The sequence below is a fragment of the Phalacrocorax aristotelis genome, chromosome 9 (assembly GCF_949628215.1).
Source record: "Phalacrocorax aristotelis chromosome 9, bGulAri2.1, whole genome shotgun sequence".
Lineage (NCBI taxonomy): Eukaryota > Metazoa > Chordata > Aves > Suliformes > Phalacrocoracidae > Phalacrocorax > Phalacrocorax aristotelis.
In genome coordinates this window covers 15,355,342-15,379,140 of record NC_134284.1, presented here as the reverse complement: position 1 = coordinate 15,379,140, position 23,799 = coordinate 15,355,342, and the positions used below count along the sequence as shown (strand labels likewise).

Genomic DNA, 23,799 nt, shown 5'->3' with positions numbered 1-23,799 from the left:
AGGACACAGAAACCTGCCTGACCTAATGAAACCTGTCTGCTTTAGTAACGAGTCATTATTATACAACCAGGTAGTTGCTTGTCCAATTTTGAAATATTTTTCCCTGATATTTGAAGATGACAGTGAATGGTAAACCTGACATATAATATTATACATACACAATAAAAATCTTCAAACTTACAAACAGAAACAGCCAGCTGGAGACTGTCGGGAAGGTCATTACCACGTGTTACCGAGGAGGGGCTGCAGTGTTAGCTGCCAATTTTCACATAGATGAGTCAGGCCCATCAGAATGTACAATTTCCTGATGCTAATTGAGTTCAGTTGTTTAAGCCCTTTTATTTTGTTGGGTACCTCTTTTAAATGGAACGAATAAGACCTTGGTAAATATTAATTTGACAAAGAAAGTGTATGTATAGCCAGTATAGCTCCTTCTGAGAATGCCTTTAATCCTGTTACTGATAGCTAAATGGTATAGAATGTCATTTAAATACACTGCAGAAAAGAAAACCACAACGGGTACCCATGTGTCTAAACAAATGCTGGAAGTCTTAGAAATCACATGGGTGAAGTGGAATATCTATCCTCAGTGGGGACATGAGGTTAGCAGTCATTTTGGAAAGTTGGTGGGAGGCAATCAGACAGACGTGAATACCCTAGTGCGAAGTATGCTGGAAATCTGGAGTAGTAAATGCTGAAGCTGGAGTAGGATATGCTGATGGTTTCATAGTGCTATAAGAAAAGAGGGGTCGTCTTTGCCTTTTTTTTTTTAATCAAATCAGCTCAGTAAGCTAACTATGCCAGTGACTAATACAGAGTCTTTATGGCCTCAAGATGCAGGGGTAAGTGGGAAAAATACTGCATTAAGTCTCAGCCCCTCCAGAAAACAAAATGACTGCAGTATGCTGAGCATGACCTTCTGAGGACATGAAACAGTAAGAGGGCATTTCAACTGCTATGTAAAACAGGACAATGTCATGTGAGGGCATGCCAGCGATACCGAGTATTCAAACATTATCAATGTGTGCTTCATAAATCAAGAGGTTAGAGAGGCTGCATGAGGAAAAGCAACTTTTGATTTCAGCTTGGGTGTCACGCATGCTCTGTTTCAAAATGTTACAGTCTAAAGTCTGGTTTATAAGAGCAACCACCAGGTACTGATATTGAGCAACTCTGTAGGACCAAAAAAGCCAAAGAGTACACCATAGCTATAGTCTCCAGAAAGGAGAAACACATATATATGAGAAAACTTCCTTAAAAAATAAACAAAAGTACGAAAGTTGAATTATCGGGAGCATTCTGGGAGCTCTTTAGGGACACCATTTTGGAGATACAGAAAAACTGAAAAACCTGAAAGGTCTGAAGATATTTTTACAAAATATTTTATTTTCACTGAAAGTGTGTTTTCTATTGAGGGTAAAGGATATGAATGAAAAATGCTGACCAGCTACTGCAACTAATATATAGTGCCACATCCCTTTCGTCTTTCAGTGTAAAATATTTTTATTTCTCTTCTTCCGTAGTCCAAGGTCATTCATGTCATCCCCCATATTGTAGCCAGATACACATTTCTTGGTGTTTTTTTAAGATGGATTATTTCACTGATAAGGTTTTACTGCAGTCCCACAACCAATTTTATCAGCCCAGGGAGCGATGGAATAAGACTGAACAGCCAGATTAGGGAAAAAGGGAGGTTTTGCAAAACTCTCTTCCAAAGGATAACTGAGTTAAAAACCAAGTAACATTACCAAAGTTCCTAGTTGGAATACCTCGCTGGCTTATAGAACTATGTATTACTTGACAGTATCTGCTTGCTTTCTTTCAGCTTCTGATTTTAAAATAAGGCAGCAGAGCTTGACGAACAAGGAGGAAAATAATATCCTGGCCACACACGTAAGTATCACCACTATAGTATTAAATGGGCTTTGGACATGTAATATGTTAATGTATCTATGCATCCTGTTGGATTATGAAATGAAGTTTAAAGAAAGGCAGAAGAGATGCATTGGTAAATGAACAGTATTAAGGATTCATCATCTGTTTTTTCTACACCGTTGTTTATCTTGACTCTGAGCTAAGCTAAGCATTATAAATGATCTCTGAGAGCATATACCAAAGTAAATATATTCTTTTGGAGTTTATTTTTGTAATTACATTTTGAGATTGCACACTTTCCATTTAAGTAATTTAGACAGCTCTGTAACAGCTCATATATATATATATATAGCTGTTCACTGGAAATAATTTTAAAAAAAATCTTGTTTCCTCACTAATTTCCTAACAGAAATAAACATTGGTGCAGGAGCACCACTTTGCAGAAATCTGCAGGAATGATGCAGTTCATGGACCTTAATGATGTGTTAGAACGAGGGATTCAAGTTTCAGATGACCGTTATTCAGTAAAAGTGTCATTTGGCCCTTCCATCCTGGTTCTTTACTTCCCACCTTTATAAAATATATATGGCGATACTGTGGTTTGCCATAAAACACAGATCCTTGTTGGATGAGAAAATTTATTAGGTAGTGCCATCATTCAGTCCAATAATGGAAACTGTTTATGCATGGTTCCACACCTGTTCCTGCACTGATTATTTTGACCTCCTTGAATTATATAGGTCTTTTAATGCTGCAAGAGTGGCGGCAAGGCACACTGCATGGTAGAAGGTAGCCTCCGAGATTCTCAAAATGTCTTCCGATTTATGGATGGAACATGAAGTCTTTGAATGATTTGTCAAAAAATGAATTATTGTTTTTGATTGGTTTCCTTTTTTACTTGTTTTCCTCCTTGAGGTCATCATTCAAAATCCATTAAAATTTCTTTCCCTCACTCTTTTTGTCTTAGTTTCTTTTGCTCCTAGTTTCACCAAGTCCAAAGGATCTTGGATCAGACCCAGAAGAAAACAGGTGTTTTCTTCACTGTACAGTGGTAGATAAACAGGAGTTCAAATTAGAAATGTCAGAATACAGAAAATGAAATATTTGCCTTTTGCATTAACTTAATGCTGCTGCTAGAAACAGCAAACCTCCAAGCTTGCACTTAGCAAAATTATACCTTATCTTGACATATGGTAACCAAACTACTTCAGAAAATTAGTTTAGACATTTCATTGTAGTTTATCAGACAGATAAAGGCTTTACCACTAATGTTCAGCTCCCTAGTTTGCCTTGTAAATCTGGAGTAGTGCTTCGCTCCAAGTAAATGTCATATGATTTAATTAGGAGAAAACTGTTTGTTGTAATAAAACATTTTTACTGCATGTAGATAAAGCCCTGAAAGTAAGCCTGGTTTTAGTTCTTCTGGGTTTTGTTTTTTTGTTTTTTTTTTTTTTTTTAATTTCCTTAACTAGTGCATCATAGCCAGTCTCTGGAAAGATTCACTTAGAATCATGGAATTGTAGAATATCCTACCTAAAACTAAACCCTATGACTAAGAGCATCGTCCAGATGCTCCCTGAACTCTAATAAGCTTGGTGCCACGATCTCTTCCCTGGGGAACCTGTTGCAGTGACTGACCACCCTCTCAGTGAAGAACCTTTTCCTAGTGTCCAATCTGAACTTCCCCTGACGCAGCTTCATTCCATCTCCTCGTGTGCTATCGCTGGTCCCCAGAGAGAGGAGGTCAGCACCTCCCCCTCTGCTGCCCCCTTGAGGAAGCTGCAGACTGCCATGAGGTCACCCCTCGGCCTCCTTTTCTCCAAGGTGAGCGAACCAAGTGACCTCAGCTGCTCCTCATAAGTCTTGCCCCTGAGACCTTTCACCATCTTGGTTGCCCTCCTCTGGGCACGCTCTGACAGTTTGATGTCCTTCTTATATTGAGGCACCCAAAGCTGCACACAGTACTCGAGGTGGGGCCTCACCAGTGCGAGGTAGAGTGGGACAGGCACCTCCATCAGCTGGCTAGCCATGCTGTGCCTGATGCACCCCAGGACACGGTTGGCCCTTTTAGCTGCCAGGGCACACTGTTGACTCATATTCAACTTGCCATCAACCCAAACCCACAGCCCTCTTACCACACGGCTGCTCTCCAGCCTCTCATCCCAGATTATATAACCAGGATCACCCTGTCCCACCTGAAGAATCCAACACTTTTACTCTTGTTAAACTTCATACAGTTGGTGATTGCCCAGGTCACGAGTCTAGCTAGTGCTCTCTGTAAGGCCCTCTACCCTCGAGGCCTTGAAGAATACTGAAATATCCTTAAAGACTACTAATCACAAACTTTTTTTGAAAGTAAGCAAGCAGGATCTGTAGAACCCAGTATGGTTTTTCTGCTTCTCTACTTCCACCCAGTCCAACAAAGGAGATGTTTAGATCATCTAAAACTACATTTTCACTTGATTCTTTAATAATAAGTAAAATTCCAGAGGCCAGAAGCAATAGCACTCACGTGCTAGCAGAGAAGCAAAAAGAAAACAAAAATCCCTACAAAATCATCTCCAACCTGTGTTTCATCAAAATGTAAAAAATGGCAGAACCAACATGATTCATATATTGGCTAAGGCTTAGAAAGGTTTTAAGTAAGTAAGTGTTGCATATACAGCTTAGAGGGATTCAGTCAAGACACTGGGTTCACTTTGCCATATTTTACATCTTGTAATTTCTGTGGCCACGAGTACAAGCACCATGAAACACCATGAGTACAAATGTCATTAAAAACTTCCTTTCTCATATGACAGTTCAAAGAACTGAACTAACGTGAGTAAAATAAGACCTATCCCAGATCTTTAGTTTAAACTCAAACCTCTTCAAAATTTAAGAAGTCTAGCTAGCTGTTAAGGAAAAAAGGCAGTTTGGCAAGATTAAGACCATGTGAAGGATGTTTTTATAGAATTCTTATAGCATTCAAGCCCAATTTAAAATAAAGTACTGAAAATAATCATATCTATCCTCATGCCTCTCTGGTTAATCTAAGAGCTCACGATGAAGAAATCTCTTTACTCATGAGGTTGACAGCCAGACTCTTCAGTCAAGACTCTTTAGGACCAGAGTAAACTCTGCCAAAGTGAATGGAGCCTCTGGAACTGCGGTTTGTTCTGTGCTAATGATTGAGGCAGATTATTTTGGGTATAGTGTAAAAAGGCTATTCATTCACTAAGTATTAGTTTTCCAGAAACTATAATAAGAAGGGGAAGAGAAAGCTGAAATGGTTGCTTCATGCTTTTGAGATGCCCATCTCTCATTCCTAGTGCAAGTGACCACTCTCTTTTTAGCAGACGAGATTTCTGTGAAAGGGCTGCTACCATTATCACTGCTACACTTACCAAAATAAACTGTCTTGTAAGTGAAACAGCATAATTATCTTCCAAATTGTCTTAGAAATGTTACTGATCAAAAGAAGTTTTACTGTAGCTTCAAACCAGGACAAAATTCACACTGGAATTACCTGCCATGATTTTATTTCTGAGCTATAAATATACATACCAAATGAAAGCACAGTGCAAAAGACATTAAGTGCCCATTTTTTTATTGCTGGCTGAAATCAATATCCTCTCTTTGCTCCTTAAAAATAATTAGACCAAGATATGTATTTGAGAGCCTCTGACAAGCATGAAGTACTTTTCTCTGAAAGAAGAGAATGATTTGCTACTTACATAGCATCCAGGTTTGTCCCATTGAAAGCATGGCCTTGAATGCTGGTAAAACCATTATTGTAGAGTTTGCTGCAAGAAAAAAGTGTATTTTGGGTTGCTTCAATACCTGCGTACATAACATCTTATTTTTCTTGGCAACAAGACATTCATGGATGGGTTAATTTTAATCTGTTGAAGAAGCAGCAATTTTAGTTCTAGGACAAACAAATACCCAGCAGCATTCTTAAGTGCAGCTGAATCAAGAATACCATGTGGCAGGTGCACCATCTTTTACTTATTTTTACAGCAAAGATAGAACTAGACTAAAACACCTTGCTATTACTGTCCCACCCTCAAACTAAAAACAAAGAAACAAAATTCCTCTAGACTGATTAAGGAAGGCTAAAGGAACTAATACCTAGCAAAATAGGTATGATTTTACTATCATCAGGCCTGCCTGAAGTTTTAGAATTCATTCTTTTGCTCCCTTAGAGCAAACGTATTTTTTTTTTTAAGATTTTCCTTAGAATTAATCCTTTTGCATTCTAGCGCTTTTTCCCCTAGTTCAGGTCATAAATCATTACAGTCATTTTCACTCCCCTCAGCCCTTTCTTGTGTCTCACATTGAGTATGACTTTCATAACTGAACTTTATTTAAGAATCTTCCTTCAAATATGACTCTTCTGACATTTGCCGCCCATTAGTTTTCATGGTATATATCGCATAGGTTGCAAAGAAGTTAGGCACGGTTCTAACCACGCTGTAGTTTTACAGAAGGAGAACTCTGCAAACTTCTCCCTTTTCTCCAGCATAACCATTCACTGGCATTAGGGTGATACAAAAGCAAAACCACTTATGGTCAAGCCAGTTTAAAGAAAAGCATCAGCCCTGATTCAAATCAGTGTCAAAGTAAAGGATTTGTGCGAACTAAATCACGGATACTGCCTATCTGTGGTGTTTCTCTGTTACGAGCTACTAGAGTAGGACAGGGATTTTTTTTTTTTAACATTTTACCATATGCTTGAGAGAGGTAATCGCCTTGTGACTTAAAACAGGAAGAACTTACAGAGTTAGAGATTCATTACAAAGCCCATGGAAAGCATTTGCAGGCACTGAGGTCATGAAAGGATTATCTGCAATTTCTCTGAAAAAGGAGATAAAATATCACAATCAAACATACATGTACCCAACAGAGCTGCTCCACAACAGTTTCATTATTAATTTGTTCTGTGCCTTGATAATAAATAAGAGTGTAAAATAACTTTTTTACTTATATCTAAGCTCAGAAGACACATGTGGGATGGTGAAGAATCGAGCATGTTCCAGCATCCAGGAAGTGAGCTTGTGAAGTAGATGGGTTTTACAGTCCTGGTGAGGTGTGCCAGCCTGTGTGACTATAGTGGTTAATGGCACAAACAGGTCCATTGTCTCGTAAGCCAGAGAAATGGCAAAGTAAATAATGCTGCAGTGTCAACTGACCCAGCCCTAGTGACTTCAGAGCCGAGATCCTGCTCTGAAGATAAGACATGAAAAAAGACATTGTTCAGGACAGAGGCATTTCACTTTACAGAACTGCATCTAGCACAAGCAGAATAACTAACTATGTGATCTAATTATTCTTCTTAATTCTTGTCCAAATGAGTGTTTCACTACCTGTCATTTCTTAAAGAACTTTTTACTTCCAATCTGCAGTCTTAATAAATACTATGTATCTTCAGACCATAACTCTATCGTGACAAAAAGGACAAAGAAAAACTAGGGAGATTTACTGTGACTAAACATCACAGTAGTCTCATGAAAGGGGAAAGGAAATAGCTGGTAGAAACAATGGGCAAAGTGTCTGGTTGTCCTTTTTCTGCTTTTTCCTGAACCATAGAGTCTGGAAACAAAAACATTCTGCAAATTTTTCTTTTCCTCAGCTTGTGGATTAGGTATGGTCTAGTAAGGCCAGACTATAATGTCCATGGGTCGAGAAATCCTAACTGTTGCCCATGTGACAGGAACAATTTCATTCCTTTTCTGTGCTATATATACTATGCTATATTCTGTGCTAACACTGGACTGTACTACAACCATTTTCATTCCAAGTAGTTTTCACCGATAGATGGTTTCCACAACGAGTTACTCTGGCTTGACATTTTTCAGATTGGTTCACTTTTCTGAACAAATGTTTACTTGTAAGTTGGTTGACCTCAAAGGCCAATAGTGATATAATGAATGCTTTTGCCCCCACTATACCTTCTGCATAATTTAGAAACATATTTTTCTTCAAGAGCAGATTTTTTTTTTCTTGATGAAATGAGAAAAGAGTGTAGATTTCTCATTGAAATGTAACTCTCCAAATAAGGTTGGACAAGGGCATTTAGGCAAACTGTTTGTTCATAGAAGCTTATGCTGTCAATCTAAAAGAGCATGCATCTCACTCAACTACTATGAAAAGGGTGAGCGACAGAAGGGAGATGGGTAGTCCTCTTTCTTAAAGACATGCTGTGCCAGCCTGAGCTGACCTCACTACTAAGGCTGTCATGAAACCAAGGTGCTCCTGGTCTAGCGACTTAAAAGCTCTACTTTATTTCTCAGCTTTGTCGATTTGCTTTTTAAGCTCCTTTTCTGTTTTCTTTATTAAAACATTAATTGTATGAAGCAATATATTTTGGATAAAATAAGTCTTCACCAAAGTCTACCTAAAAAAGTGAGATTTGCCAACAGTGAGCTTTTTAAAGGTGCAACAATAAACAATTGCTCTCAGGATTGTGCAGTTCTCCTGCACTCGAATCTTCTGTGTTCAGGGTGGGGTCAAAAGAAAGAAGGCAGATAGCCAGGGGAGGTTATGATTCAACAATATAGGAGCTCAATGAAGAGCCGTATCAGAACATGTGCAATATGAGCTCACCATGCCGGCACAAATTTGTTAGAAGAATGTTGACAGGATGACTTCGCGTTAGCAGGCTGTATGTCAGATCAGGTCCCGCGTGTCACACCATTCCGACTTCAGACTAATTCAGGTATTGCACAGCCATTACAAAAACAAAATCAAAGCAGACGGCCTGTAGAAGTGTATCATGTGCTTTGGCTAGTTCAACAGAAATGCGCTTGTGTGTCTGTCTCTCATCCAGGTCAAATGTACAGTGCTAGGTGACCTGGCATTTTCCAGATTTGGTACTAGTGGTCATTGAAATAGGAAAAGTGCTCTCCCAGTCTTATTTGATGTTTTTCTTCAAAACAGAAACCTTCACTATAAGTTTTCTTGGGATCTGAGGATGGCAATATTCTAACCAGCTATGAGGAGAGATACTTACAGTAAAAAGTTCACATCAGATGAGTAGATTTTGGTGAGGTCTGGAAACGCTTTGAGTCCAGTATTAAAAATACCACTGAAAGAGAAGAAACAGAAAGAATTACAGGTACTGGATCGCTGAACAACAACAACCAATATATTTAAAGCATTCAACAGAGCAGGACAGTTATTTCGTCCTCTCTATTTTCAATCAATTAATTTATAATCAACTGTCCAAAATATAAGGATGCAAAAACAAATTAAAAAAATAAAAATACCGGATTTATGATAAATGATAGACTCTAAAAAAATGGGAACACGAAATAATAAGACAACTAAGCAGATCTGCAGAGGTAAGTAGCCTGTGAGGTGGATAGGGAGAAAAAAAAATTATAACTCTGGGTTCACCTGAGAGATTTAAGGCTGCTTCAGTCTGGACCCCCACATCCTCTGTCTTTCACTGAGGCTAAGAGCTGTTCAAATAGCTCTGGAAAGGGAAACTGTGTTCAAATATGAACACAGTTAATGCCCCTTATTTCTGACCTCCTGTAAAGCAGAAATAACTTAAGAAAATATAGTTCTTAATTTTTAAAACTATTCTCCTGAAATTAAATTATTTTGACAACTTTCTTTATTGCTTTCAGATCTATGGGAAAAATCTGGAAAGATCTTTCCTCCTCGTCACTACCCCTATGACGTACCCACACAGAGCCCTTTCTAGAGTCTTCCAAACATTGCTCAAAATCACAGAAGTTATTCTCTTTCTCATCTCTCTTTCTGATGCTATAATTTTGGAATTCATGGTTTGGTTACTCTGTGCTGCTTTTTAGAAATTTAATGGGAATACAGAGAATTCTTCAGGATTTCTTTCTGCCATAGAGGTCATATGAAATCAGGTGTCTATATACGGGCTTGTCACATTTAGCTGACAGGTATGCTGTAAAACCCTGTGTAAATATCTAGTAAATGTAAGAGATGTGTATATTTCTGTTGTATCCCTTCTTCCCACTATTTCCTGCAAAAATATAGTAAGATAGCACTTAGGATAAGAAGAAAGAAAAAAGCTAGCTGTGGAATTTTGCCAAGGAAACGCTAGTGTATTCCACACATTTAATGCATAAGAAGAATGGCAATATTACTGATGAATTTGTGAACATGTTTTCCTTTCTCACAAAAGCAGTCAAAATTCCAACCCCTACCCTAGCTGGCTTTCTGTCATTAAAATAAAGCAACAGGGAATAACACTGCACTCGGTTCCGAAATGAAACGCAAAGAATCAAAACTGCTACAGTGTAAAGAGGCACCTGTGAGGCTTAAGTGTCAATACGTTACAGGTGCTAAATACTTACAGGTATTTCAAAACTGGGAGGTTCTTAAAGGCATCTGGGTCTATGTAATCCAAGTTTCTAAGATTTCGAATTTCACTGCAAAAAAGGGAGGAACATTACCACATTGATCATTAATACTTAATTATTTATCATAACAGAAATCAGCAATGTTAAAATGACATTTCAGGGACCTAATTCCTGCAATGAGCTTTTGTACTGGGCAGTACTAGATCAAGACCACTATGAATTATCATCTGGATCGATGCAGTCCTGGAGACTGGCTAGTTTAAGCAAGGGGGAAAGAAGGACCTGAGATTTGATTATGGATCCTTTGTCTGCATGGTCCTAAAATCAAAGCAATAGCCTGTGGTAATGGTTATTACTTTGAACACGATGAGAGTTTTGCATGACACTGGAAGTAGATACTAGGCAGAATTAAAAGATTCTTTAAGGATCCTCAGCTACATGGGTAAAATATTGCTACATGAGTGGGAAGCAGAAGTATGCTAAATAGGCAGTGGGGAACCTAGGGCACTCCCAACAGTGGGATTTGCTCCATAAACTGTAACTGACATGTTTTTTCCATCAATGACTACAGTGAAAATGCTGGACTCATGAACTTCCTGGCCAGATATTCCTTTGTTGTATACCAAACATATTTCAGGGGAAGATGGTCTTCAGATCAGCCTTCAGCCTAGAAGTGGATCATCAGGTTTTGGCTTGTTCCTATTCATAGTATTCTGCATAAATTATTTGGATGAGGGTACTGAAAGTAAGAATTCAAAATCTGCAGATGGTACCAAAATTGGAAACGCAAAATAATGCAATGAGATTCAATCAAATTTGGATTTATTAAGTAACTGGGCCATAAGAGGGCATGTGCTGTTTAACAAAGGCAAATCAAAAACTAATCAATCTGGGAATAAAAGATTTAAAACTGCCAGATGAGACACTTGGCACAGTAATCAGAGAAAAGTTTTAATAATGTGAGTGAGGAAATCAATATAATTCAGCTGAATGTTGGGGAAAGGTTTATGACCCTGCTGTTCAATTTCCTTGAGTTGGTAATGCTGGGATTAGGAAAGAAGTATGCTTTAATATATATTGTATTTATACTCGCATTTTATCCTACACTTTGTATTCTTAAAGTGAAAAAGGAAGAAAAGGGCCCATTGTGGTAGGCACTACAGAAATCAACAGGAGACAACCAGTTGCTTAGAAGTCTTTAGACGAAATAGATAAGAAAGAGGATGACAGAGGTATAAAAAGGTAAAAGGTGATCTGAATGAAGTGAATGATATGCTTAAGGAAAAAAAATCAGGCGAAAAATCCAATTTTCCCTACTTCAAGTCCAGTTAAATGTGCTTCTTGCACTTGGCTGGCTGAATAACAAAAAACTAAGAGCAGCAAGTTGATTATCAACAGAGTCATTAGACAGGGTTTGCACTTTTATCAGTAAGCTTTTCTGAATTGGAGAATTTAAAAGATTGAAACACACTGATTTAGAAAGTTACAGTTCCTTTGAAAAGCAGCTCAAGGAAAACTATTAGTAGTTTTAGCTCCCTAAAATGCAGTCGAAGCCAAAGAGTATAACTTAAAATGTCTATTAGGCTACTTCCCAGATATCTAAGTATCTATGAGACCTGATTTTAAGTGAATTTTGAAATGGAACTTTGACGCCCTCTATAAATACAACTTAATCTTAGCATACAGTGCTTAAATTCTGCATCCAACAGCAGTGTAACAATTCTGAGTCCTGGGAATGAAATGCTTTAAAGATATCAAAAAAACTAAGTTAATAGGCATCTTTGTTGACCATTGATGCAGAGAGGCAAAAGGCTCCTTGAACAAACATTTCACTTTGCAGTCCTGACTAAAATTACTTAGAGATGCTCGTAAGAAGGAAGAGTGCTGCTACCTACCCAGAAGATAACTGAATTATTTGTGGAATATTTAAAAAATTATTCAAAGTAACTTTACAAACTATTCAGCTTCTGCTTTACTTTTAAAAGTACATAAAACAAGAATTGGCTTATTTATGCTTTAAAGACAATCAATGTTTTAGATTTTATTTCTGGCACTCAGACTAGTAACTAAAAATGTACTAGGTTCACAATCAAACCACCATCTGACTGTCCATGACTAGCAACTCTGTTTTGCTTTTTAAAGAAAATACTTTAAAAAACTTTAACACATCAAGAACAGATGTGCACAGAAAGTCACTTGATGATATAAAGCCCTCTGTCAGGACTTACAAATAAGTATGAACTTATGTTCAGTTACAAAGATATAAATATTTAGTTCCAAATCCAAATTAATTTAAAAAATGAAACTAATAACTATTTTAAAATTAGTCTAATGAATTAATTAATGAGGCTTAAGTTTGCCAGATAACTTCTAGAAGGGTTAATAAGCTACTTAACCTCCTATAAGAATTCAGTAACATTAAAAATGAGCACAAACATTTACATATTTAAGTGGCTTTTAAGTTTAATTTACCAGACATGTCTTTCATACCTGCCTTGCAATATTGACACATCCTTGAGTTTGTTCAAGACCAGAACCCAGAAACTGCAAATCTGGCCATAGAGCCTCAATGTAATGACATTATGCTGAGATACCTACGAAGACTAAGGATATCCAGGTCAGCAGTTCTGAAATGTTTTAAATCAGCCCCCCCCCCTTTTTTTTTTTTTTTTGTAATAACTTGGGACCCCTCTCTACCTTCTTGGACTTACTTTGCCTATAGCTTCTTTGCCTTCTCTCACTTGTATATCTACTTCCATGTTTTATTCTCCCCCTACAGCCAAAGTATCCAAGTTATTCCATCTGCATGCACCTGTTAAGCCTTTGCACCACTAGTCCCAGAAAACAGGCTCGGGCTCCTGACAGTCTATTCCCTACCTCTACGCTGCAGCTTTTAACAAGATCTTTCTGCACAGCACTTGTCCCAGTGCCCTGAAATCCACTGCAGGTATGCAGCAGTCCCCCCAGATCTCTTCAGTCTCTGTCTCCAATTGCTTCTCAGATACTTGCATCAAATCACCTCTGCTTTCTGCGGTGCCGTGTCCCATGACCTGGCTCCACGAGGTGTCCAATCGGAGAAGTACAGCCCTGGCCCTTGGCTCCAGCTCACCGCAGCTCACTGCAGAGATGGAGAGCAATCCCCCACCAGCTCGCCAAATGACGTTGCATATACGAGGGCAAGCCACTTGAACCATAACCTTTGGCCCTGTTCCCAAATGCTGAGAGGGCTTTTTGTGTGGTTGTATAAGAGGAGAGAGCTTTTGGAGCGAGGAGGAGAAGGAAGTACAGAGAGATCAGAGGAGAGTGAGCAAGACACAGAGAAGGGGAAAAGAAAGAGTGAATTTTTCTGCGGTTCCTTCCGCAGGAATGTTTTCCTGAGAAACAATGACCTAATTACAAAAGCTTTTTATTTTGTGTAATGCTACCAAGCGGCAGCTCTACCAGTAAGACAACTTACAAAGAGACATTGACTGCTAGTCAGACACTTTCACAATTATAGCTAGAAAAAATAAATACTTATGCCATTGCATGGGAGAGACAGTTCTGAATTCGTAAACATCAAGTTTGTCTCACAGACTTACTTAAAAAAGGTAAAGACAAAAAGAAGGAACAAGAAACCATTGTGAGACCAACTTAACACAACTGGGGAAAAAAACCCACAAAGTCTTGGCCCTGATTTTCATCTTAAGAGAGTGGGAATTTTGCCATTAATTACAACCAAAATGAGATCTGGCCCATTAACATACAGCAGGTCATGAGTATCCTTAGTTTGTTGAAGTTGCTCAGCACTTCACAGGCATAGGTTCATAAAAATGTGACCTATGCTTAAAAAGAGATGAGGTCTGGAAGGAACAGAAAGTCAGGACAGAGGCATATGAACTGAATAAGGACCAAGAAAATGGAGTGCTGAAGATCAAAGCTGAAGCACACTAACAGCCTTGGCAGACAGGGATGGTGACACACACAGGATGCCTATTCACATGATGCTTGACTCAAGCCAAAGCAATTAGTTCCTCCCTTCCACAAACACTGAATTCTCTCCTAGGAAGATCTTATGTTTAAAAACAAATGTTTTTAAAATTAAACTGTGTGTATAAGTTTAAATTAGGATAAAAAGATTATTTACATGAAACTGCACTTCATGAAAAGTCCATGAAAAACAACCAGTGAAAATGAAACTGTGAAATGACTTCTTTTCAAAACTGTTAGAGTAACTTCAACCTCCTTTAAAATACCCTATGATAACCTTTATCCAGTATTAAATAATCTTTTTCTTTGGGAAGTAAATAAAACCCAACAACAATAAGCATTAACAAATCAGAGGGGTTATAAAAGCAATTCAGAAAACTGGTCAAATTTGTAAATTGCTTTCTTTCACAGCTTATTTGCAACTGCCTAATTTGCCAGATGCCTGGATATTCCCTGATTAAATAGTACATGTGCCTTACTTCCAAAAAGATTTGTAAAACCTGGTAAGCACTTCTGTGGTAGAGACAGCCTTTCTTCATAGGCTATCTGCAAAGGTTTGGGGTTTGCCTACAGCTTTTGTGAGTAGAGTTCTGGTGCCTTGTCCTGGGTAGTATTTTTGGCTCTTGTACAGAACAAAAAATGTATATCTTGCATGTCTGTGTACAGTGTATTTTTTGCTAGTGCCTTGTGAGAAATATAAGGGGTCCCACATTACCATAACCCTTGTCTAGCAGATCAGGAATCCTCCTCGCCACTGTGCCTTCCCTGCAGCCTGCGACGTGAGCGTAGGTGCCCATGGGCTCTGCTGACCCCTGCCCAGGCCTGCAGCCTCCCAGTCATGGACAGCAGAGCCAGGCCTGGCATCTGGCATGGACGTGACTGTTCGGTGATCTTGGACCTTGCTGATGTGCTCTGGCCTGACTCCAGGGGAGCTGTGACAGAGGCACGCTTATGGCAAGGGGCACTGGCTGTCCTCCCAGGCAGGAAAATAAACGTGCTTTGGGAGTGTTTAGAGACTGGAAGAGGACAAGAGAAGAGGCTTCTACTCGTATTCCTCACCAAACTTTTAGGTAACAGAAAGTAATGCAAATCAGGCAGTGCTACAGAGCACATCACGAGAATAAGTGCCTTGGGAGGAGGCACTGGCAACACCAGAGCTCCATCCACCACTCCTTCAAACTAATCACACATTTAAAAGTGCACATTTTGTGGAAGAGTTCTTTATATTCAAAGGCTTACATTACATTACCCACTGAAGGAGATCAGGTTTGTGTTATGAATTAAGATCCTAAGGGAGATTTTTTCTAGCCCATTCTCTACTTTGGTTTTAATACAGAAATAATAGAAAACAGCTATCTAGCCAGCTAGCTTTTTCCTCAAGCCATCCTCAAGAAGCCTTTGTATCCATATAATTTAAAACAGACAAGATACTACACTGCATATTACATGGAAGAATCCTGCAATGAAATGCAATGGCCCAAGAGCATTTTATCTTTAACTTCTAATAAGGTGAACCACAAAACAAGTACCACATGAGGAATTTGTAGTGCATGGTGCCAAATGCTTTATTCGTTGCGTATAAAATGTGCTGCCAGTAAATGTTTCATTAAATGTTCATTTGTGTTAAACAAGAAATCTTAGACACAACAACTGTGAAAGAGGAAGGGAGAACATGAAGATGACAAGCCTGGGAAAACCTTCTACAGAAGAGGGAATGGCATTATAACCAAAGATAAGTACTGTTTTCCCACCAAAGCCTTCCTCTGAAACCCTTTCAGGAATATTTCAGGAGCATGTTCTTGGACTGAACTAGGTCTCACGATTCTGGACTCCTAGCTCTGCTTGTCAGATACCCACTTCTACTTTCCAGTATTAGTTGCTCTCTATCTACAGTAACAGTAATGATATTATCACCTTTATTTTTATTAACCTTTCTGTTTCACACTGTGTAAAGTAAAAGGAAAAAAATTATAGAAAATAGAGGAGTCTTAAGAGATCATCTAGTTCAATCTCCTTCTCTGAGTGAAAATTAAATAGACCTATGGAGTTTCTGATTACACAGTCTTAAAGACCTCCAGTGATAGGGACAACCTCCCCAGGAAAACAATTCTAGTGTTCACTTATGTCAGCCATATGAAAACATTTTCTAGAGTCTAACATGAATCATGCCTAATCTAATTTAAGGATATTATTACTTTTGTTTTGTCAAACATCAGTGTGGAAAATGTGTTGTAGCTTTCACCCCTTGCAACAAACTTAAAAGATAGATCTGCCTCTGGCATGTTTTCTTTCTGGACACAAAAATCTTTCCTCCCTGACAAAGTTTTATGGATCCGTGATAACCACAGAGCTCTCCCATGGAACCTCCGCAAACACAAATCTTCTGTGAAATATGCCAAACTGCAACTCATCTGAACTTTAGGATGCTGGCACACTTTCAGGTCCCTCATTTGCATCAGTGATGGAAACATGGAAGAGTACCAGATACAGGACGGATCCTGTGAAGCTCTATTCAATACATTACCTTCTCATTTTGACAGGGTACTGCTGAATGACAGGAACTCCCTGGATGCAGGTACCCTACCACTTTTGTAACTGCCCTAGTGCATCATTTGGTGAGGACTGACCAGAACAAAAATGTATAAAAACACTTCCCAGAAGCCTTTGTCCATAACATTCCTGTTCCATTTAATATCCAGATGAAGACTCTTAATTCTACTGGTGCACTTCCAAAATGATTATTTATTATTCTTCATGTCTCCATCTAGTGTCATTTTGTTCTGTGCTTTGGCCCTTCTGGTTTCATTTCTGGTGCTTACATAATAGTTTTACACTTACCTTCAGTGATTTGGCAGGAGTAATTCTTAGTTGCCAGTTTAGTTCAACTTGCCATCAAGCTCGTAATGTAGACCCACATATTTTTCACTATACTTTCTTACACTTCTACAGGAGGATACAGAAGAGCAAGGGAACCAAAAAGATGAGGAAAAGAAAGCACTAGTCAAAAAAGAGATTGACTCCACATTACGGAAAAAGGAAATGGAAAAAGGAATATTCAGCTACAAAGGAGACAAGAGTAACAAACATCAACATGTATGTTATTTCCACTCATCCCCAAAATTATTTTATTGCTCTGTTCATTTATTTAAATACAGTACTTACATATGAGTGACTTTACTCAAACTGTTGAAGGAATGGGCCTCCAGACTCTGAAGTGTTTCATCTATGGAGATGTAGCTAAACACCAGGAAACAGAAAAAGAAAAAAGTCTCAGACCTTGGCAAGCCATGGCTAGTGTCCATCATGCCACTTTATTTTTTCCTCTCATTGTTTTTCTCATCCAACTGCCATCACACTGCCAGACAGTGTCTGAGGGAGGAACTTGTAGCAGGATTTGGATTTTGACTGATGCCTCAGATGCACGCTATCCTAGAGAATACAGTTAAATAAAAACCCCAACAGTGCTATTAAACAGCAAAAGCAAACATCCATATTTCACATTTCTTCCCTTTTCCCCACTTAAGATCACCTTGAAGTTCTCAAAGGGCATCTAGCCCTAAATTGGCATATTTCTTTATATTGAAGAGTTAAAAAGGAAGGAAAGAAACTAAGATGGCCCTAGGGCCATCACTGCAACAATTGTCACAATTTCTCTAGGGAGGAACAAATCATCAGGGCAACCGGTGCTTTGATATTGCTGAGGAAAAAAATGAGCTCTAACATGAATTTAGAGAGAAACTCTAGCCATACAGTGAATGTCTTAAAGGATGTAAGGTGTAATGTGACTGAGAAGCAAAAACAGATAGAAAGCTTAAGAAATATTTATTTGCCCACAGTTTAGACTGAGTCGCATTTGTACTGCTAGTGATCTACTGGATGTGATGAGAAAATAGCTCTACAGTCTCTCTCCACCATCATTAGGAGGATGATACTACCGGAACTATTGCGAAAGGCTTTGAAGTGTGAATAAAGTTGCAATACAACTAGCGCAGATTTTCAGAGTAACTGACGTATTAATATTTGGGTTAAATTATCTGATTCTGTCTTTCAAAATACCTCTTAGTTTTAAAATTTATTAATGCTGGAATAGCATTAAAAAGATATATTCCTGTATTTTAATTACTTTTATAATAATATTTTAGATCATATTTCTAATCTATAGGTGTTTAAAATAATTGGAATGCCTTGTATATTCTTGTGCTTATTATTAAAATATTTAAGTACTATCTTGTGATAGTCTTGATTGAAGTTGTTACTGACGCAGTTTTTAATATTTTGCATGGTTACACACACCCTGCACAACTTGATCATTGTTTTAAATGCACAAAATTAGGTTGACTGGAATAGTCTTAGATGCCAATTTTAGATATCAAAATCAAATAAAATGTAATAATAAAGAGACTGTGTTGTTTCTCCTTTTTAATCAGTAGACCTGCAAAGACCTGAATCATACTATACTTAAAAAATACCCAAATGGTATTTTACATCAGTTCTAAATAGGCTGTGTTCCTTAAACAAAACGGATGATTTTTAACGTTCTTTCCATTTCTTCCGATGACAATATTAAGAGTAATAATAGTAAATAGCAAATTAAAATATGATCATTTAATCCAGGAGCGCTTTTTAATACAATCAATTATAGATGAGATTTTTATTTTTTGTAGAAACTTTCAAGAAGATAAATCTTTCTTTCTTTCAATGGGTATTAAAAAATAGTTAAAATGTTTTAAAAAATTGGAAAGGCTTTGCAACCAGCGCATGCTCTAACAATCAGCAGATGACTAATACTACTAACTGTTCCAAGGGAATTTATGTCCTCCCCAGACTGGAGCTAAAAGCATATTACCTGAACTAATTTTAACTCTTCTAACATAACATTTACTTTTTATTGGTCACTTCAGAGAAGTATCCAACAGTGTTTGTAAAGATACCAGAAAAGTAACTGGTAGAGACCGTATGACCAACAGATTCTCTTTCTACAGTAATAGTGCTTCTACAAAGCTATTTGCCTCTTCCAAAAGGCAGGAATGTATTTCCAGTCTGCACCTCTGTAATTGAGTATAGCAGAGTCAGACGTTTATGTAAAATGCTTTAATTTTGTTTTCCTGTAAGCAATAAAAGTCTGTTGTCCAGGAAATCGGAGTTTCAGTCTTTAAAAAAAATATTAATTATTCCATTTTAACAGAGCCTACATTTTAACATACCAAAAGATAGGTTATATCAATGACAGATTTAAAAACAAAATTGTTCTATGTAACAAACAGCTATATATAAATCAGCTTGACAGAAAATTAAATTAAAAATTGATAGCGAACAAATGTTGCATCCTCATGCTGGGGCTAGGAATTAGAGAGTACTTTTTGTGTGCTCCATGCTCCGAATGGGTCACCTTACAGCAGGTGGGCAAGTGCTTTTCTCTCACACATGAGAAGAGGCAAAAGAGTGGCAACAGGAATTCCTCCTCCCCTCCCTCACCCCTACAGCCACCAAGTCCCTTCCCACCATGCTGCACATTACATTTTTGCTATACTGCCTGGCTTGGAGCTGACCGAGTTAGAGTTTGTCGTTCAGCTGTGGAACAAAAGTGGGAAGGAAACAGCTTATTTTCTTTGCGTGTTGACCTCCACTCTTCTGTTTCACAAGCAGATGTATTTGTGTACATTAATTAAACCACAACATCATTGATGACAGGGAAATGAGAGGTTTTATCTGCCTTAGTGTCTTCTAGATGAACACCCAAAAACCGCACAAACTCATTAAAAATCTCCTCTGAGACAGGAATGTCAAACAGAAACATGTATCAATGGTGCATAAATATTTACTTCCAAGTGTTCAGAGTGCCTCCAAAAGCCTTTGGTGTCTGGCTAATGAACACATAATACAACATGTTAAATGTAAGAAATAAAAATCATATCAATTAGGACTGGAAGGAGTTGCCGCAGAAGAAGAGGAAAAGTGTGTTTAAGTTCCCATTTTGAAGGTGTGTTACAATTCAGCACCTCCTTTCCCTAACAGCTGTGTTTAATTTGCAGAATTTCAATATGCCTTCAACACCCATCGCGAACACAGTCACAGCTTAAACACCAAATGCATAGCTTCAGAGAAAGTCTGTTTGCAGATAACACTTCAACCATTGCCCGTTCAGAAAGAGCCTGAGAACACAGTATTTAAAGCAGATTGGCAGGTGGCAGTAGCCACAAGGCCCTCTCCCTGCCCTTGTTTTCTTACTTCTCCCTCTCCCCACCTTTTTTCATTTTTTTTCCAGCCTCAGCATCCCCTGCGTCGCTGCCCGCCGGCTGCCCCGTTCTCCTCTGCTGCTGATGGAGGGCAGCTCGGTGACCTGTGGGCTACTTCACGAGAGGACAACCAGGAGCAGCTAAGGCAACTGGAGCCCTGAGCTGGGGCTGTGCCGTATGGGCTGGCACCGGGGGCAGGGCAGGTGTGGGAGCACCGTGGCGCAGAGGCACGCTAGGTGTGCCACGTGGTGGCACTGGCTGTGGGACAGCCGTGCGCGTGGGGCGTGAAACGGCACTGCGTTGCTCAGAGGAAAACGGTGCACAGGGGCAATGCGTGGGGCTGCTGGCAGCGAGCACTGTGCAACACGGGGATATTACTTTGCATGGAAAAGCTGCGGAGGAAACTGCTCAGGGAGCTACAGGTCAGGTGTCTGTGATGTACTCATGAATGTGACCCCAAAGCACCATCCTGAGCCCAGAAAAAAGGTTCCTTATCCTTGACCTTAAAAATACTGAACGTTCAACCTGCCCAGACAAAGCCCTTCTATCAAGATTTAATGTATTTGCAACCTTAGGGATGTAAAAAAGAAATTTCTCTTGCATCTGAATACCTTATAAAACCTTTTTTTTTCAGTGCACTGATGCATTTCTGACAGGAATTAGCTTTGCACTTGAGCACTGAAATGCTTTTTGCTTCATTCCTGTGGCAAAGCCACACAGGGGAACAATCTCTACTTCTGGCTATCAAGAGTAGATAGATATGCATTCATTATGAGAAATAGTAGCTCTAAAATTTTTGTTCAAACAAGGTTCGTAAAGAGGGCAACAAAATTTTCTATTCAGTACAGAGGAAAAAGGTTTATTTGTGGAAATTATGTTGTGGAAACCGTACAGCAAAATTAAGTGCTATATTTGGAATAGTAAACACAGTTTCTATCACCCTATTGAAACTTCAGAACATTTGCATTTTCTAGATGAGTTTACAAAGCAAGGAATGATCATGTAATTTTCATTGCTGATGGAAATTATGGGCTGGGAGAGCCAAATGAGACATGTGGTACATTAGAGGCCAAGACATACACACAAGAGCTGTAGCTAAAATACAGGTACTGGTTCCTTAACCCAAACTTTATATCAAGATGATGGGAGTTCATGATTTGTAGTAATGCTATAATAATGCTATAGGAAAAATCCAGAAGCGCATTAACACTACTCAAGTTTAAACTGCTGTGGGTTCTTCATAGACTTTTTCAAAATAAGAAGACAAAGAGAAATATGGTAATCCAGGAGGCATTGCACAGCAGGAGAGAGAGTGTAACACTATCAACATCAGGTCATGATTTTAGGTAGGTTACTGCTATATTCAACTGTATCTATGCTGTTTTCCTACACATAAATGTGGAGTAGGGGGAAGGTAAATCTCCATATTCAGGTACTCTCTTTAAAGAATAATTTGCAGAAGGTATTGACATTTGTTTTCCCAGGTAGCCTTGAAATCACGAACCAAATAAACTGAAATGGATGCCAACATATTATCTTAAAGATGTGTAAAAAGCCCCTATTAGTCTCATTCAAGGCCATAAGGTCTTTGTAATTTTGACTTTCCTCTTCAACTGAAACATGAACAAAGCATGCAATAGGGTGGTTATCTGTTACCATGTGACTACCAAACAGCATAAGCAAAAGATTGTCACTGACTTATAATGCCCATGGAGAGAAACCAGGTGGCTAAGTGTCCTTATCCTATGAGGTCCCTAAGTGATCTAGAGACAGGCAGCACGAATACCCCTTCCTCACCTCAGGAGCCATGCAGGTTAGGAAGATTTGGTGTAACAGCCTTTTAGCCACTGGAAGTTTTTGGAGGCTAGACATCTTTAGAGAAGGGTTCACTGAATTCTTCAGATGCGTGCCTGTGCTTCTATAAATTTATAAACATTACAATTTAAGAATTTTAAAATCTGAAAGGCGCCTAAGCAATGGATTATGTGCCACTGAGAGCTGAATAAGAGTTGACATCCTTCTACATTTAATAAAACTCTGTTTTGAACAAAGTTTATCAGGCTTCTATATGAAACTATATGTTATATGAGGGACATTCCCCTCCCTAAAAAATCTTCAAAGTACACCTTCTATCTGATTAAACTGAGATGGTAAATGAGGCTGTAGATATTCAAGAACAATTACTTACAAGGACTTTAGAAAGTTATTACTGCATGAAACTATAAAATATAACTAGGGAGACCTCCATGTCCCCCCAAAATTCTGTTTCATGAATTCTTAAGTAGTAGTCCATCTCAGCCGTTCAGCGAAAGCTCAGCTGGAGTTGAGACTTGCAAGGAATGTCAAGGACAAGAAAAGCTCCTATTGCTACATTAGTAATAAAAGGCTGAACAAGAAAATGTGGGCCTCTTGCTGAATGAGGTGGTTTATTTAGTTAACAGTGGACACAGATAAAGCTGAGCACCAGCCTGGATAGATCCATGAGCAATCTGTTTGGACCTTATAGTTGGCCCAACTTTGAGCAGGTGGTGGACTAGAGGCCTCCTGAGGTCGCTTCTAAATTACATGACTCTGATTCTAGGGGGTGAATTGCAAGATGGCAGAGAAATTCCCTACATCAAATAGCCATGCATAGGATGACAGATTATGGGCGAGCCACAAAGAAAAAAAAAGAAAGGTGAGACAACTTTGTCTCAAGACTGCTGACATCAACAAACAGAGCAGTGCAAGGGTAGCCACTTTCAATGGGACAAATGTTGATGTGAGGCAAATAGAGGCTGGTGGCTGTGCATTTATGGATTGTATCCATGCATGCGTTGACATACAAAGGAAGTGACACAACAGAAATCCCTCTCACATCACACAAATACTGATGTTTTGGTGAAAGTCCATCCCTAGCCTATAAATGCCACAGGGTCTCCAATGAAATGAGTTACAAATCATGCTGGGAACTGGAAACAAATTTTTAGCAGGGAACAGCAGTGGAACATGTTCATTCGTTATGAATGAACCCATTTCTCATATTTTGTGAACCGCAAAAAAAAAGCTTTATAGCCTTATTTGTCACATCTACTTCAATAAAGGTGTGCTCTTATCCAAAAATGCCTAGCATGCCTTCCTATAGCTGGTTCAGGTTCTAAACAATGGGATGATTACCTGCACTTCTAAAATGTAAGTGGTAGCAAAAAGGTGCAAGAATATTTTAAGTTCAGAAGATTTTATACACAAAGACAGAATTTTGGAGAAGGAAAGTGATTTTTAATAAAAGAGCTAAAATAATATCAGAAACAGAACTTACATCCTAGAGATGTTGGGGAGATTGGAAAAAGCATCACTTGGAATTGTTCTTAGATGGGTCTCCATAAACCTCCTATCGAAATAAAAGTTTGGCA

The 23,799-nt window shown here is 38.6% G+C and overlaps 1 protein-coding gene across 1 annotated transcript in view; it reads right to left on the bottom strand.

The window, feature by feature from the left end:
- Positions 1-23,799, bottom strand: part of TSHR (thyroid stimulating hormone receptor) — a 60,118-nt gene that overhangs the window by 14,416 nt on the left and 21,903 nt on the right. The window contains exons 2-6 of the mRNA XM_075104424.1: positions 17,334-17,408; positions 10,197-10,271; positions 8,870-8,944; positions 6,637-6,714; positions 5,592-5,660 (exon numbers count right to left, since the gene is read on the bottom strand). Coding sequence (XP_074960525.1) covers positions 5,592-5,660; positions 6,637-6,714; positions 8,870-8,944; positions 10,197-10,271; positions 17,334-17,408 — 372 coding nt within the window. The remainder of the gene's footprint in view (positions 1-5,591; positions 5,661-6,636; positions 6,715-8,869; positions 8,945-10,196; positions 10,272-17,333; positions 17,409-23,799) is intronic.